Source organism: Cornus florida, unplaced genomic scaffold, assembly GCF_030987335.1.
Source record: "Cornus florida cultivar Cherokee Brave unplaced genomic scaffold, ASM3098733v1 CherokeeBrave_3.0.0_Hap2_Chr03, whole genome shotgun sequence".
NCBI classification, from domain to species: domain Eukaryota; kingdom Viridiplantae; phylum Streptophyta; class Magnoliopsida; order Cornales; family Cornaceae; genus Cornus; species Cornus florida.
Genome location: NW_026775573.1, coordinates 5727610 through 5743895, shown reverse-complemented (window position 1 = coordinate 5743895; position 16286 = coordinate 5727610). Strand labels below are relative to the sequence as shown.

At 36.2% G+C, this 16286-nt stretch overlaps 1 protein-coding gene and 1 long non-coding RNA gene across 2 annotated transcripts; one reads left to right on the top strand and one right to left on the bottom strand.

The window, feature by feature from the left end:
- Positions 1-266: 266 nt before the first annotated feature.
- Positions 267-4686, bottom strand: LOC132298616 (uncharacterized). Its single transcript, XR_009479912.1, has 2 exons — positions 4479-4686; positions 267-678 (listed from the first exon to the last, which is right to left on the bottom strand). It is a non-coding gene; the product is annotated as an uncharacterized LOC132298616 (long non-coding RNA).
- Positions 396-2404, top strand: LOC132298615 (flavanone 3-dioxygenase 3). The gene is made up of 3 exons (XM_059795016.1): positions 396-642; positions 1095-1342; positions 1701-2404. Exons 1-3 carry the CDS (start codon positions 397-399, stop codon positions 2272-2274), a joined length of 1068 nt encoding a protein of 355 aa, XP_059650999.1. The 5' UTR covers position 396; the 3' UTR covers positions 2275-2404.
- Positions 4687-16286: the final 11600 nt, after the last annotated feature.

Below are 16286 nucleotides of genomic sequence, written 5' to 3'. Positions count from 1 at the left end.
AGAAAACCGAAGAGTGTACAAAACGGATAGTATCTAAACAGGTCGAGGAGAATCGTGACAAGTAGAGAGGATCCAGGTCCGCATAGAAGATAACCTCAACCACAACCCTTCCTAGTATTGAACAGGTACCATGTTCGTCCTTTTATCAAGTATCAACCTATTTTTTTCATTACATAAGATATTTGGTCCCACAGCACCTGATATTGCCAATTTATGAAAAAAATCTCTTACATCACCAGTCGTATATGCAGCATATATCTAGTACATTCATTGTAACTGTGCGTGATGGTGATATCTTGAGGTCAAATTAATTTCACAGCATTTGCTTTTTTCAGCTATAAATAGGAAAACTCACTAGGACATGAAGATCATACACGAGAGAGAGAAAGAGAGAAAATGGCAGAGAAGAGAGTGATACCAGCTGATACATTTACTAGTGTAATGTCACTTGCCAAAATGGGAGTACCCCTTCTCCCTGAACAATTTGTTCTTCCACCATCACAACGCCCAAACCCTAGTCTTTCCCTGCAACCCTTCATCGCCCTGCCCACTATCGATGTTTCCTCTTTAAACCACCCTTCTCGTAGATCTAGGGTGGTTGACGAGGTTCGCGTGGCCTGCAAGGAACTTGGGTTCTTCCAGGTATTGTCCGCACTCTTGTCAAACTCGAGCAGTCACCTGCATCATTCAAAAAGTTTACTATTTTTTTACAAGCTCTGTACACACACGCGCACATAAATATATATGTGACCTAAGGAGTTCCACAGGAGCACATCAAATAGAAGCTGATCCACTATAAATTACTTTAATTTCCGTAAAAGGAACTAAGCGCACTCACTTCGGTTTTACATTTTATGTGAGTACATAAAATATATAAATTACTAAGCATACTTGCTTCGGTTTTACATTTTACGTGAGTACGTAAAATATATAAATTATTTTAATTTCCTTAAAAGGAACCGAGCATACTCTCTTTGGTTTTACATTTTACATGAGTACATAAAATATTATGTAGGTGTTATATTGCGGCATGCATGCATAACTGCATCATAATTATTTACGTCAACGTAAACGAAAGATCATTTCTTTTGCAGGTGATTAACCATGGAATTCCTCCTTCAGTCACGCATGGTGCCCTTGACTCGGCAGCAGAATTTTTTAACTTGCCAATTGAGGAGAAGATGCAACTCTTTTCCGAGAATGTTCATGAGCCTGTGAGATATAGCACAAGCTTGAATCATGATAAGGACAAAGTTCGGTTCTGGAGAGACTTCATAAAGCACTACTCTAATCCAATCTCAACTTGGATTGATCGTTGGCCTTCAAATCCCCCATGTTACAAGTATGTACCAACAATATTTCTCATAAGAGAGATCTTAAGTGTCTTCCATATATGTTCAAAACCTGGTTTGAAAGTCAGGACAATTTGGAAGCATATTCCAGCAAAACTACTTCAAATTTAAGTTTGTGTAAGAGTTTCTAGGTTGGGAAAAGATAAAACTGACAATTTCCAATTTAGGTTCAAAACTTGCTGAAGATACTATCATTGCATTATTATCATCAGCATGTTTTTCAACATTCAAAAAGACGTGTGATAAAATTTATATCAGTTAATGGTAGTTAATATAAATTCCTCAAAGTTGTTCTCAATCACAATATCTAATTGATTTAGATTTCCTAAATGTATTTTTCCTTCACAGGGAGAATATGGGAACCTATGCAAAAGCATTGCAAGTACTACAAAAGCAGCTAATAGAAGTTGTTTTTGAAAGCTTAGGACTACACAACGATTACTTACATGAGGACATCGAAGAAGGATCACAGGTCATGGCTGTGAATTTCTACCCGGTATGTCCAGAACCAAATCTTGTGCTAGGCTTGCCGCCACACACCGACTACGGAACCCTAACCATCCTACTCCAGAGTTGCCCAGGGCTGGATATCATGGACCATGATAAGAAGTGGCATCCCATACCAGCTAATGAAGGAACCCTAATAGTTCAATTAGGGGACCAAATGGAAGTTATGAGCAATGGCAAATACAAAAGTGTCATTCATCAAGCTACGGTAAACGCTGAAAAGAAGCGTTTCTCCATTGCCAGCCTGCACAGTCTAGGCTTACAGAAGAAAGTTGGACCCGCAATGGAGCTTGTCAATGAAAAAAACCCAGCATGTTACAAAGAGGGGAGCTTTGGAGGTTTTCTCGATCACATCTTAAAGAATGATCTCACAGCCAAGGAAAAGTACATCGACACACTGAAGAATAAACCTTGAAAGGAAGTGGATGCAGTAGGGAAACCTGATGTAGTTTAAATCCTGTTCATGAAATAAGCAGTTCTATGTTTTCTCTCTCCCTCTTTCTCAACCTCTATTGATCGACCTATCTGCCTTTTTAGCAGTTAGCAAGACATACAGTTTTATCATAATAGCAGTCAAAAATCATCAATCACTGCACAGATATATCACACACACACACACACACAAAAAAAAAAAATACTATATCACGGTCTCAAGTGACTATCCTCTTTTGTGTTCTTAGCTAATCTGTTGTCAATATTAGGAGTGATCACTGTGGAGTATAATTAAGTGAATACTAGTATTTTTCATTCTAAACACTGATTAAGTAATATATCTTACACGCATGAACTGATTATATCAGTAATCAAATACTATTAAAGATGTACTCAGTAATTGATCGTTTTCAATCATCAACAAAAGGAAAGTTTAATAAATTCCACCAAACCATCATAAATGTCAATGTTTATGAGATGTACAACACATTTTCACTTTGCTTCTTAGAGAATGGACTTTATATTTTGTTCTATCCCAAGATACCTTTTGTCACCAATCACATAAAATATTAAACATGTATTTTCAAATTTGGGTTGAATTGCAAACAGATTTACCGCTTTTAATTGTTTGAAACTTTCCTGAAAAAAGATCAAATGCTTATTTTACGAAATATGAGTTATTCTACAAACAACCAAAATTGATGGGCCTAAGACATTCGGTTGGATGATTTACCAAAGCCTCAAGAACTAAGAATCTAAAAGAGATTACAATCAAATTGGGTTCGGCTCAGGATAGCTTCACTTTATTACATGTTTTATGGGCTAAAAACCCCCAATGGGGACAACTTGGAGACTTTTGGAAATAAAGGCTAATGCTTTATGTCCATCCTCTTCAAAGTATTGTTCTTCTATTTGTTTTTAATTTTTTTTCTATTCCTGCTCCAACTGTTGAAATCAAACATCTTTTCTTTTCTTTTTCCTTTTTTTTTTAAAAAAAAAAAATTAATAATATTTAAATAAATTTATAGACAATTGTCTAACTTAATACAACTATGTCTACCCCCAAATGACACAAACAGAAAAAAAAATATATATATATATATATATACTGTAAACACTATGCTAGTTGAGAATTATGATTTCAACAAACTTTTTTATTATTAAAAAATATATATTGAATTTATGGTTAAAAACATTGTTATAAGTATGTTGTTGATCCTCTAATAGTTACTAAACAATAGATTGAAAATTTTAATAATCAGTAAATTTTAAGAAAATTCAAATTGGTTTCATCAACAACTGCATTGCTCAAGAAGTAATGGATTTGTTGAAAAAATAAAATATCACATTATAAAAAATTAAATTGAAATTTATAATAGTAATAGTAATGGAAACACTGTCATAGAAAATTAATTAATTAATTAATTAATTAATTATAGGATAATCTGCCAAGCTCATGAACAACACAACATCTACCATATGCTAAAATTGTTTGTATTGACTGCTTTTAATATACTATCTCACACATTTAACCATTTATTAAGGTGTTGACTGTACAACTTGCTTAATTTTCACACACACATAGATAATCAACGGTGCTTTTAACACTTTAACCAAAAAATGCTTGTTAAGTAGTTATACCTATTACAGCTTGAAACATATATATTGTCTATCTGAGCATATAATTATCTTAATTACAATTTGAACATTCTCTTTTAGTAACTGAAAGGTAATATATTAAACTAATCATCTTTACTCTTTAGGAATGCCCTACTTAACCAGGTAAGAATTCCCTCTGCTTATACAGTACATTGCACTGTACTATATTATGCTACTACTAATTTATTTCTTCAATTGTTTGTAGATCAGACGGCTGATCATCATCTTGGATAAAAGGTAATGTGATTAAATTCATTTTACAAAATCATGATCATAGATTTCTGCCATATTCAAAGGGTCAAACAAACAGGACGATCAGGGCCCTACAATTGACAGACTTTTAGTACAGCCATTTCAAGCCCACAATTCTCATGTTGCACAAAATCATACGAAAACCAAACAACAGATCAGAAAGCTAACATGATTTCAATCGACAAAATGGGGATTAAATAATTACAGATTTCATTCACATTAAGATAGTTAAAAATAAATTATTAGTAATTCAGAATTTCGAGATAGGCCACTTACAAAGTTACACAGAGAACTCATTTGACTCTTAGAATTCTATCTCTTTTACTCTCCTAGCGTCTGCTTCTCGGGCGCTTCTTGGAGCCCCTCTCTCCTCTCTCTCTCTCTCTAGAAAATCGTCCATGGAAGGGTTTTTCCAGAGTTACAGAGGAGAGAGACAGAGAGGGGGGTTTGTGCAAAAAAGGAGAGGGAAGGGTGTGCTCGCGTGTGCGAGACCATAACGCTGAGCTTCTGCGTAGTTGGAATCGGATGGTTATCCTTTAAATGGACCCCACATGGCATTTGGAAGCTATTCATGATATACAAGGGAAAGTATAGAGTACAATCAGATCTCTTTTAAACATTTCTAAGAGAAGACGATTGGACCAAATGTGGGACCCAGCGTATTTTATAGAAACGTGTCGATTTACGTGTGACTAATCTGTTTGGTGTTTGTTGCAATCGCAGGCAATTCGTCCCATGGACGATGAGAGTACAAACACAGACCAAAATGGTCTTCCTCTTCTGCAACGTGTGCAAAAATTGAATAGAATATTCTATTCATTGGAATAAAAATTTATTACTGTGAAATGAAAATAATCGTTACATTCCCAATAATTTTTTAAAAAGGAATTATTATGTATGTAAATGGTGTTAATGACCCGAATTTATTATTTGATGGAGTTAAAGTCTAATAGTTTTGAAAAAAAAAAGAAGATATGAAAAAATATGTTTACCCTTATTAAGGTATCGCTTTTAGGCACATATGTACCATTTTTTTTGTGCATGTTGGTATTATTTTTTGTCATTAGATACCACTTTTATGTTGCACAAAAAAGTGGTACCTTTATGCACAAAAAATGGTACATATATACCTAAAAGTGGTACCTAAGTGAGGGTAAACAATATTTTTTCAAGTCCATTTTGGTCAACTTCATTTTTTTCGAAATTATGAGACTTTAACTTCATTAAATAGTAAATATGGGTCATTGACACCATTTATATGTAATAATCCCTTTTCAAAAAAAACTTCATGTTCCAAGTCCAAAAACTACCACTACCTTCCACCACAACCACCTTCGTTTTTCACCACCACCACCCACCGTTGCCGCCACCAACTCCACTGCCTTCTACCACTGCCACAATCACCTCCATTGGCCTTCTACCACCGTCACCTACACCACTATCTCCTTCCACCAACGCACTACTGTCACCGACTTCACACTAACACCACTGCTTTCTTCCACCGTTGCCACCACCGCCGCATTCTAACATCACTACCTACACCGCTACTGTTTTCCACCTCCTCTACCGCTACTGCCACCATTTATTTTTAAAAATTATAAAAGAATAACATTTTGTTAATTTAATTTATTTATTACTAAGAAGTATATTTTATTTAAAATTAGTCCAACCAAACAGTAGAATAGTTATCATCACTTCATATTTACAACCAAATAATAAAATAAGAATAACCATTTCATTCCATTCTCATTATCATTCCATTCCATTCCCACTTGCATTTTATTCCATTATTCATGTATATTAAGTGCATCATTAATGTTAAGATTCCATTTAGTCTCAAAAAGGTAATATTGCTATTAAATGAATTAAATTAAGGGTAAAGTGCATTGAACCCCTCAACTATACCCAAATAAACACAAAACCCCCCTGAATTTCTAAATGAACAGAAAACCCCCCAAACTATAGTGTTTGGTTGCAGATCACCCCACTCCGATAGATTATGACCGATAAAAACAACATATGTTATCACATGATGGGAATTATAAAAATAAAGGACCATAGTGCCCTTGTTCACATGAAAGGACTATAATGCCCCTTTGTCACCAATACACCCAAAATTCCTTTTTGATCATCTCAAGCTAGTGAATTGTAACCCAACTTTAGAAAGTTTCATCTTACAAACCAAATCCAAACCGAGCAGAGCATCATCATCCAAAATAAATCGACAAAGCGACCCAAATTAGCATAGAACTTTAACATCTAGCAACTCCGGTGACCTGGACACAAGGAAAAACTTATGGTTCTCTCTCTATATTGTATCCAGCCTGTATATATATATATACACACCCCCAGAGTCAACCACCTACATTTTTTAGTTCTTCAATGGCGGCAAAGGGTATCCGTAGAAATCCTTATTCCCCTTGTAGGAGCTCACATTGTGTGATACCCCTCGATTCTAGAACCACGGGTGATCAAGTCCGGGCACAGATTCGAAGGATACCAGACAATCAATATATAAACAAGCAGGAATAAAACTGAATTAAGAATAAAATAATGATATGCTGAAAAGAATTCTAATTGTAAAACCTCCAAAAATAAAAGTTTTAATATAAATTAACTTTCCAATCCGTACAACTCGGGAATCCAACTAGTGGACCCCTAATAATCTCAACTGATAAAACTTTACAGAATAAAATCCAAAACTAAAACCAGAAAGAAAAATCCTATTTAGTCGGAAGAGTGAATGACTGTATCTGCATCACCACGAACAAGCTCTAAACCTGTTATAGACGATCACCTGAAAAATAAGGGTGGGTCAGGCCCACATGCAAGTTCCATGCCACTACAATCCATACATAAACCCGATACGCAGATACATCCTAGATAGCTCAACAATAGCTAAGATAGTCCATATAGATATAAGTACACACTATAGGACGTTCACCAGCCCACATAATCTGTCTCAACCCGAGTAGAACAACCAAGGAAACATCATCAGGCCTGGTTATCAATCCTAGGCGATATATGCACCCTAACCATGATCAGGAGACTCAAGCTCGTATTACGACACTTAAGTATATATTTAAATCTCTTCCTAATACAGAAAAGTAAAGCAACCATCCATTATGTCGTTCAACTGTTTTAGTTGACAGGACATGCATCCATGTAGGAGTTAACTGTTTGAGTTAATCCATTCCATATGTATGAAAGGGGTAGGACTTAGCTTTTTTTTATCTAATCCATCCCTAATATGTCACCGTCCTATACCGGTACATATAATGCAAATGATCCATCAATGATGCACACATGTTTGAACATCAAATCCATCCGGAAACCAACACAATAGAAATCAGATATTGATAAGATCCTATCATGCATCCAGTATATGTTTATAATCATAGATCCTCCTTTTAAATTGTTAAAATAAGAATAAACAATTTATACCATCCATTTCCATGTAATTGACAGAACCAAAATTAAGACAGTTCAACAATTATCCTCCATAACATAATATAATGAATATCAGAATTTTAAACTGCACATTATACTAGAATTCCAAATCAACACATCCATACTAGTTCGTTTTAAATGTTAAAATGATGACTAGCATTTACATCCTCCCAAATCCTTTACGGCATGCAAATCTATAATTAAATCTCATGGCATCTATGTAATTCCCCATTATAAATTCTGTGTCGGATATAATGACACTCCAAAGTTTAAGTACATCATATGAAACTTTAAAAGTATTTTATACCAGTTTCATTTAATTTGCTAACACGAAACTAGCAACTAACCTTCCACTACTCCCGACAATATACAACTTATTAGATACGAGTACATGACGTCATAACCAACATTCCTGGAACTGAACTATGCTAAATATATCATTGATATAAATTCTAACAATAATTACAATGTCAGTCCAAATTAAGTTGTCAAAACAACTTAGCAAAACAAGCACTCCTCCTTCCTTGACAGTAGGCCTATTATAAGCTTATGTTTTATGACATGCATTTAGGTTTAGCACCTTAGCATAAACCAACTATTTGAAGGCTTTAACAAGTTAATTTTAATCACTTAAAACCCCCCCCCCCATCACTTTCCAGTAATTACCTTTAAGCCCCTGAACTTCAGAAAAATTACAGAAAACACCCGTAGGGGTTTTTTTCCCATGGGAGCCGGCTCCCCTTTATTAGAGCTGGCTCCTAGGCTTCTAGAGCCGGCTCTCCCTCATGGAGAGCCGGCTCTCTCTTCATGGGAGCCGGCTCCCACCATTTAGGAGCCGGCTCTCACCCCTGAGAGCCCCTCTCTGCTTCACTGCTTCGTTTCTGCTTCGTCCGGTTGTCGTCTGCTCTTCCGGCGAAGTCCAATGTCCTATCCTAAATCTTTTTAACATTCCTAGGGTTCTATTCAAGTTCCTAAAGTCCTAGAAACCCTACATATTCCAATATGAATGTATTAACAAAGCTTCAACCGAAACAATTTTCTTTTCCTTTGTTTATCTTCTTCGCTTCCGGCGAAGACCATTCCTCTGCTCCAAGTTTCCTTAAAGTTCTTAAGGTTCAATACAAGTCCCAAAAATCATAGAAACTTCTTAAATTCTATTATGAACTTGATTGACAGAAGTTTAAATAAAAAACAACACAGTTTGAGAAAAACCCAATTTCAGTTATTTAAACGTAAAACAGGTTACAGTCTAATATAACATGCATCAACTATTAGTTTTAAAGGTTAAATTAATCCCTAGAGACTATATAGAATGCACAGAACACAAGTTTACAGGAAGGAGATAGAATGAAACTTGCCTTTGAGATTTTTGAATTAAAATCCCTACGCCGTCTTCCTAGATTTTCCGGCGATCCCGCACCGTTCTAACTTATTTGCTTCCTCCTTGGTTCCTCATACGAACAACACTCCTATCCTTCCTTGGTTCTACCCACAGTCCATCGCTGAAATCCCATCTGGTGGTTCTATCAGTTTCAAGCGCCCCACTGTTTTTCCCTCAAACACCCATTACATGTCTCTGTATATCTCTATCTCACAATACGTGAAAAGGGTTTTGTTTTCCTAACCCTAACAGACATATAAGATTATATATATAGGCACTTACTAAGACCAAATTCCAATTCCTAGCTAACTATAAGTCGGCTTATTTATCTCTATAAAAAAAAACCCTAATCCTATATAACCATACAAAAAAATATATACCAAATAAGTCCTATTAAAACATACGTCATTTAATCCTACGTTTAAGTAAAAAAAAAAAAAACGCAATTAAATTAAAGCAAAATTAAATAGTTAAAGCAACACAGCCAATTAACATAAAACAGATAAATAATTAATTTAACATACATAAACAATTACAATACAACAATTAAATTAAATACACACAAATAATAATAAATCAACTAATTTAACCAAATAGCAAAAAAATCCAAAAATTTAAATAAAAATGAAAAACAAACCAAAATATTCCCATTTTATCCTTTTGAAAACTAGGGGTATTACACATTGAACCTCGGTAAATTCCCACTCTGATTCCCCAACGAAGCCGAAATCGGACCGGAGAGTCTATTATTAGAGATGGAGATGCGGACAAGGAGGCCCAACTGCTGGGGGATTTGACTGGTGAGCAAATTGTCGTGGAGATCGATGACGTTGAGGTAGGCGCAGAAGGTGAGCTGTTAGGGAATGTCGCCGGAAAAGCGGTTAGCGGAGAGGTTAAGAAGGGCGAGGTTGACGAGGTACTGGAGCTCTGGCGAGATGGGTCCGGTGAGACCATTAGAAGAGGGGTTGAGGGACTGGAAATTGGTGTAGTTGAAGAGGTAAGGGGATATGGAGCCTTTTAGAGAGAGATTAGTGAGAGAAAATTTGTAGATACGACCGTTGTTGCAGGTGGCGCTGACGATTAAAGTCGTTTCTACACGCCAAATTGATGTAGTGAATGTGCGGTTCAAGAAAAGCCTTTTGGGTCAAGTTTAAATTTATAAAAACCACTACTAACACTACTACTAAAGTAGCAAGAGTGAGTAGGGATCGTCCCAAGGGATTGGAATCGTACTTAATTGTGGAACCGCAATTAGGGTTAGTAGGTCGAGTGATCAAACAAATGGTTGGTTGGTTAATTAAACTAAAGAGCAACTAAATTAAACTAAGTAATTGAATGTAACAAAGAGTAAGTAAGAGGAGAGAAATCTTGGGGTTTAGAGGTCACCACCAAGCAATGCTTTTCTACACTTCTAACTAGTGACTAATGAGGGCAATGTGTGTTGCAATATTGGTGTGTGTATGTGTTTGGTTGATTCAATTGGCAAGGGTGACCAATTAAGCATACATTGTCTAATCAACATGTGAAAAGCACAATATATCTAGCAATTAAGTATATATTGTCTAAATAGCATATGAAAAGCACAACATATCTAGCAAGTCATTAATCCTTTCATTAACCTCACAAGCCAAATACACCACAAGGTTAGAGACATATGCTACTTGCATTCAAAAGTATGGAACATCAAATAACTAGCATGGATTGCCCTCTCATCTAATGCTACCACTACACTATAATTAAGCTAATGACATGAAATTAAACTAATCAAGCTAAGGGAGAGGCATAATCCATCAAGAAATGAGCATGGACCATCTAGAAAATCAAAAGAGCATTCTTTTAAGCACAATGTTTTGACAATCTCTAAATCTATAACATTAATACACATAGACATGCATTAATAACTGTGATACCCTCGGATTTGAGACACAGGTTGATCAGGCCTAGGCCCAAACCCGAGGGAATATCAAACAATTAAAGTATTTTAAAGCGAACACAAATGACAAAATAAAATAATAAAAATGGAATAAAACTGAAAGAAACATTAATTATAAAACCCTCCATGCATAACTGAAATAATAAACTCCAATCCTTCAAAACTTCAAGGTTACAAATTGGGAATTCACTGGTGGACCCCTAACCAAAAGTTCAACTGAAACTGAAACTGAAAATAGATGATGCTAGAAGCATCGAGAGAAATCCTACGTAATCAGATGAATGTGAGACTATCCTCGACAAGCACGATCAAGCTCTAAGGCTAGAATCGTCCTGTACCTGAAAAGAACAGTAAAGCAGTGGGTCAGACCCACAAGCAAATTTTAATCTAACTACAATCCATACAGTGACCCGATACGCAGATACACCGTAGACACCTCACAATATCTATCTAGTCCATACATATAAATATATCCACACTAAGGGACATTCACTGGTCTATAATAGGGGTCTCAACCTGAATAGAAGGCAACATGCGAATACGCACCCAAAGGTGGGCATAAGTACCTAGACCTAACAGGGTACACCTCAACCTATTATAACAAGTTACGCATCCACTACATATACGCACCCTAACCAACGAGTTTGAGACTCAAGCTCAGCTCGTGGTACCATAAACATATATATAAAGTCCGTCCAAATCCAGGGTATGTAGTTCAAATATTTAATAAACTGACATACAACAAACCAACTAGTTAGTCACTCAACTTATTCAGTTGATGTGACTTAACTACCGTCCATTAATCTAGGAAGCCATTCAACTTAGTTGCAGTTGATATGACTTAACCAAGATTAGGATTTAATATTTATAAATACATTCCTTAAATCCGTTAGGTTAAGTTTAGGCGTTTTGAGATAAACCGTCCCTAGTATGTCACCGTCCCATACCGATGCATACAATCCTCCATATCCAGGTAAATTACAATGTATACATAATGAATAAGTAATTTACAGTTCAAAACCACCATCCAAATAATTGCAGAAAAGTATCTAAGGTTTCAGAAATTTAAATCCCAGAATTAAACCATGTAATTGCAGGAAACGGTTTAATAGTTTACACAACTAGCATCCAAAGCATGCATAAACCCAATCCAATATATCAATGACTCTATCATGCATTTAGAACAAATTCTATAATCCTATTATAGTCCAACAAATTGCTAAATTAACCTAAATAATTTATTTCGTCCCATCCGATAATAGTGTACTAAGTCATACCCTTTTATACTGTTTTATCCTTTATCTTAGAGACTTAAACCATGCAACAACTAGTTTAATCACACTTAGAATCAAGTAATTAGATCCTCTGTAAAGTCCCCACAATCCATTAGAAACATCCAAAGGCTCAAACAGTGTCCAGAATACCAAACAGTGCCTTAGAAAACTAAAAAAAAAAATAAAATTAATTGTATATTGAAGAGGAAGCCTGCTCCAAATTTTGGGAGCAGGCTCTTTCAGCCTAGAGCCGACTCTAGGAGTGCTTAGAGCCGGCTCTACTTGTTGTGGGAGCCGGCTCCCACATCCATGGAGCCGGCTCTCACCTCCTTTGAGAGCCTCTGTCCCCGTTGCTTCGTTTCAGTCCGTCTGCTCCCTCTCTGGTCAATTCCTACCACTCTGTTGGTTTCTAAAACTAATCTTACGAGTCTTAATTTAGTCTAGAAGCATCCCCCAAGGTTGTTTACAATAATTTTGAAAACAATTACAGAGTTTAATCAAGTCATTTAAACTAGCATTGTTGAAGAACAACACTGAAACTAATTTGCAACATCAGTTATATCCCAACCCCTCTGTTCTTCCTCCAATTTAAATTTGAAGGTCTTAAATTACATATAGTATCCATTCAGACCTTGGTTGATTTCAGTAAGATTCAAAATAAAAATTAGAACAGTGGGACGTTATGCCAAAACAAAGAATAAAACACATACCTGACAGAATGGTTTTATAGATAAATTTTCATGGTTAAAAGATCCTCAAGTAAACATATACAAATCATGCATGGTTCAGTTAATGGCTAATTAATCCCCTAGAGGTTATCTAGGTGCACAGAACACAAGCCAGAGGAAAGGAGGAAGATAAGAACTTGCTTGTACAGTTTTGTAAATAAAACCTTGTCGCCGTTGTTCTAAGCTTTCCGACGACCACTGAAATATCGTCTAGCCTCCTATGACTTCTGTTCCTCGCTTCTCCTAGCCAAATCTTGAAGCCTCGGTTGGAAACCTCACAAACTTGCTCTGCTCTCTCAAAGCCTCACTCTGTAACTCTCTGTCTCTATGTTACGTGAGTAGGGGTTTTCCAACCCTTAATACAGATTACAACTATGTATATATAGGCATAAAAATCCTAAACCCTAATCCTTGTTTAATTAAAGCCAGAGCCCTAATGTAAAACTCAAGTCAGTCGGCCCATATAGCAATCTAGGTTATAAGATACTCGACTACATACGCGTAACCTCTTAGGGAACCCTACTATTTAAAATTAGACCAGTTATTAATTTATTTTAATACAGTAACTGTTATTAATTTAATCTATAATTTAATCTAATTAAAACATTTAAATAAACTAATTTACACATTAGAATGACCAAACTAATCTATTACAAAAAATACACATATAACTAAATACACAACCCAATTAAAGAAAACAAGAAACAATTAACGAAAATAAAATTCATAATTAAACAATTAAAACACTTAAACAATAAATGCCAATTAAATAATAAAAGATTGATTACTTAATTCAATTTAAATACATGTCACATAGGTAAACTATTAAATAAAATTAATAAATAAAAATAATTAAACCAAATAATCACGCAAAAATACAATAAAAATAATAAATAAATGCTGAAACTATCCTTTTAAAATTAGGGATATTACATTCTTCCCCCCTAACAAAAGGAATTCCATCCTCGGAATTCGCTCTTACCTTCTTCCAATATTTCAGGAAATTGCGAGCGAAAGACATCCTCCCGTTCCCAAGTGGACTCAGCCTCATTGTGATGACTCCACTGCACACGAACCAAAGGGATAACCTTATTGTTAAGGATTTGATCCCGACGGTCAACAATACGACATAGTGGCTCCAAATAAGTTGCATCTGGCTGCAACTCAATCTCCCCAACATCTATATGCTGATACCGATCCTCAACGCGCAGAAATTTCCACAACATGGACACATGGAATACGTTGTGTACGCAGTCCAAATTATCCGGCAGTGCTAACCGATATGCAACAGTGCCAACTCGATCCGTAATCATGAATGGACCGACAAACCGCGGAGACAACTTCCCTTTCTTCCCAAAGCGCATAACACCCTTCATAGGAGACAACGATCAGCACAGCTCTTCTGCCTACTTTGGGCAGTACGCATGCGATCTCGAATAAGAGCTATTTTCTCAGAAGTATCCTTGATGAATTCAGGACCCAAGAATCTGCTCTCGCCAACCTCCATCCAACAAATGGGCGATCGACACGGTCGGCCGTATAACGACTCAAAAGGTGCCATCCCAATAGTCTTCTGGAAACTATTGTTATAAGCAAACTCCACAAGTGGCAAATAATCCTCCCAGTGTCCCTTAAAGCCAAGAACACACGACCGTAGCATGTCTTCCATGATCTGATTAACCCTCTCAATCTGTCCATTAGTCGGATGATAGGCAGTGCTAAGGTGCAATTCCGTACCCAAAGCCTGCTGAAAACTCTTCTAAAAAACCAGACACAAAGCTCGAATCCCTGTCTGATATAATAGACAATGGAATGCCATGCAGCTTCACAATCTCTGAAATATAAAGCTTTACCAACTGCTCCGAGGTGTAATCAGTGCAAATAGGTAAGAAATACGCTGATTTGGTCAACCTATCCACAATGACCCAAATGGAGTTATGCCCCTTGAAAGAATTAGGCAACCCTTCCACAAAATCCATAGATATGCTCTCCCATTTCCACTCCGGAATTGGTAATGGTTGTAGAGCTCCTGGCGGCCTCTGATGATCAATCTTAACCATCTGACAAGTACTACACTGAGAAACAAAAAGAGCAATGTCCCTCTTCATACCTGCCTACCAAAACCGCCGCTTCATATCCTGATACATCTTATCGCCTCCTGGATGAACATAGAACTCAGAGTGGTGAGTCTCAGTCATCACATCCTTCCTCAAACCATCAGCAGAAGGCACCACTAACCGTCCCTTGTACCTCAAACCTCCTTCAGCGCCAACATAGTAACATGGAACCTCTCTAGAAGCTATCTCTGCAACCTTGTCAATGCACTGATGATCCGTGAGTTGTGCTTGTAAAACCTTGCGAATGATAGAAGATGTAACCACCATGCAAGCCATAAAAGCATCCAATAATTCATCCACATTCTTCAAAGCATTCCACTCAGTAGTGAATAGAGCAGAAAGACTACCAACAGGTCGGCGACTGAGTGCATCCGCCACCACATTCGCTTTCCCTGGATGGTCTCGGCATTTATTTATTATTTTTATTGTATTTTTGCGTGATTATTTAGTTTAATTATTTTTATTTATTGATTTGATTTAATTGCTTACCTATGTGCCATGTGTTTTAAATTGAATTAAGTTATCTTTTATTATTTAATTAGAATTTTATTGTTTAAGTGTTTTTAATTATTTAATTGGGTTATTTAATTGGAATTAATTAGTTAAGTGGATTTAATTATTTAATTGTTTTTTTTCATTTAATTATGGTTTAAGTTACAGTTAGCTTTGGGTTGCAAATCACGTATAGGTAAGCCGCACTATGATAACCTAAATTTCTATATGGGCCGATTGACTAGAGTTTTACATTAGGGCTCTGGCTTTAATTAAACAAGGATTAGGGTTTAGGTTTTTATGCCTATATATACATAGTTGTAATCTGTATTAAGGGTTGGAAAAACCCTGCTCACGTAACATAGATACAGAGAGTTACACAGTGAGGCTTTGAGAGAGCAGAAAGTTACACAGTGAGGCTTTGAGAAAGGACCAAGGGAGGATTTTGGTGGATTAGATCAGAACCAGAGGAGGCTAGAAAGTTTAGAACAACGGCGACAAGGTTTTGGTTATAAAACTGTACAGGCAAGTTCTTATCTTCCTCCTTCCCTTTGGCTTGTGTTCTGTGCACTTAGACAGTCTCTAGGAGATTAATTGGCCTTAAACTGAACCATGCATGTTTTATATATGTTTTACTTAATCGTTTTATCTGTGAAAAATTTATTTACAAAACAATTATAGCACGTATGTTTTTCTTGACTCTGTTTTG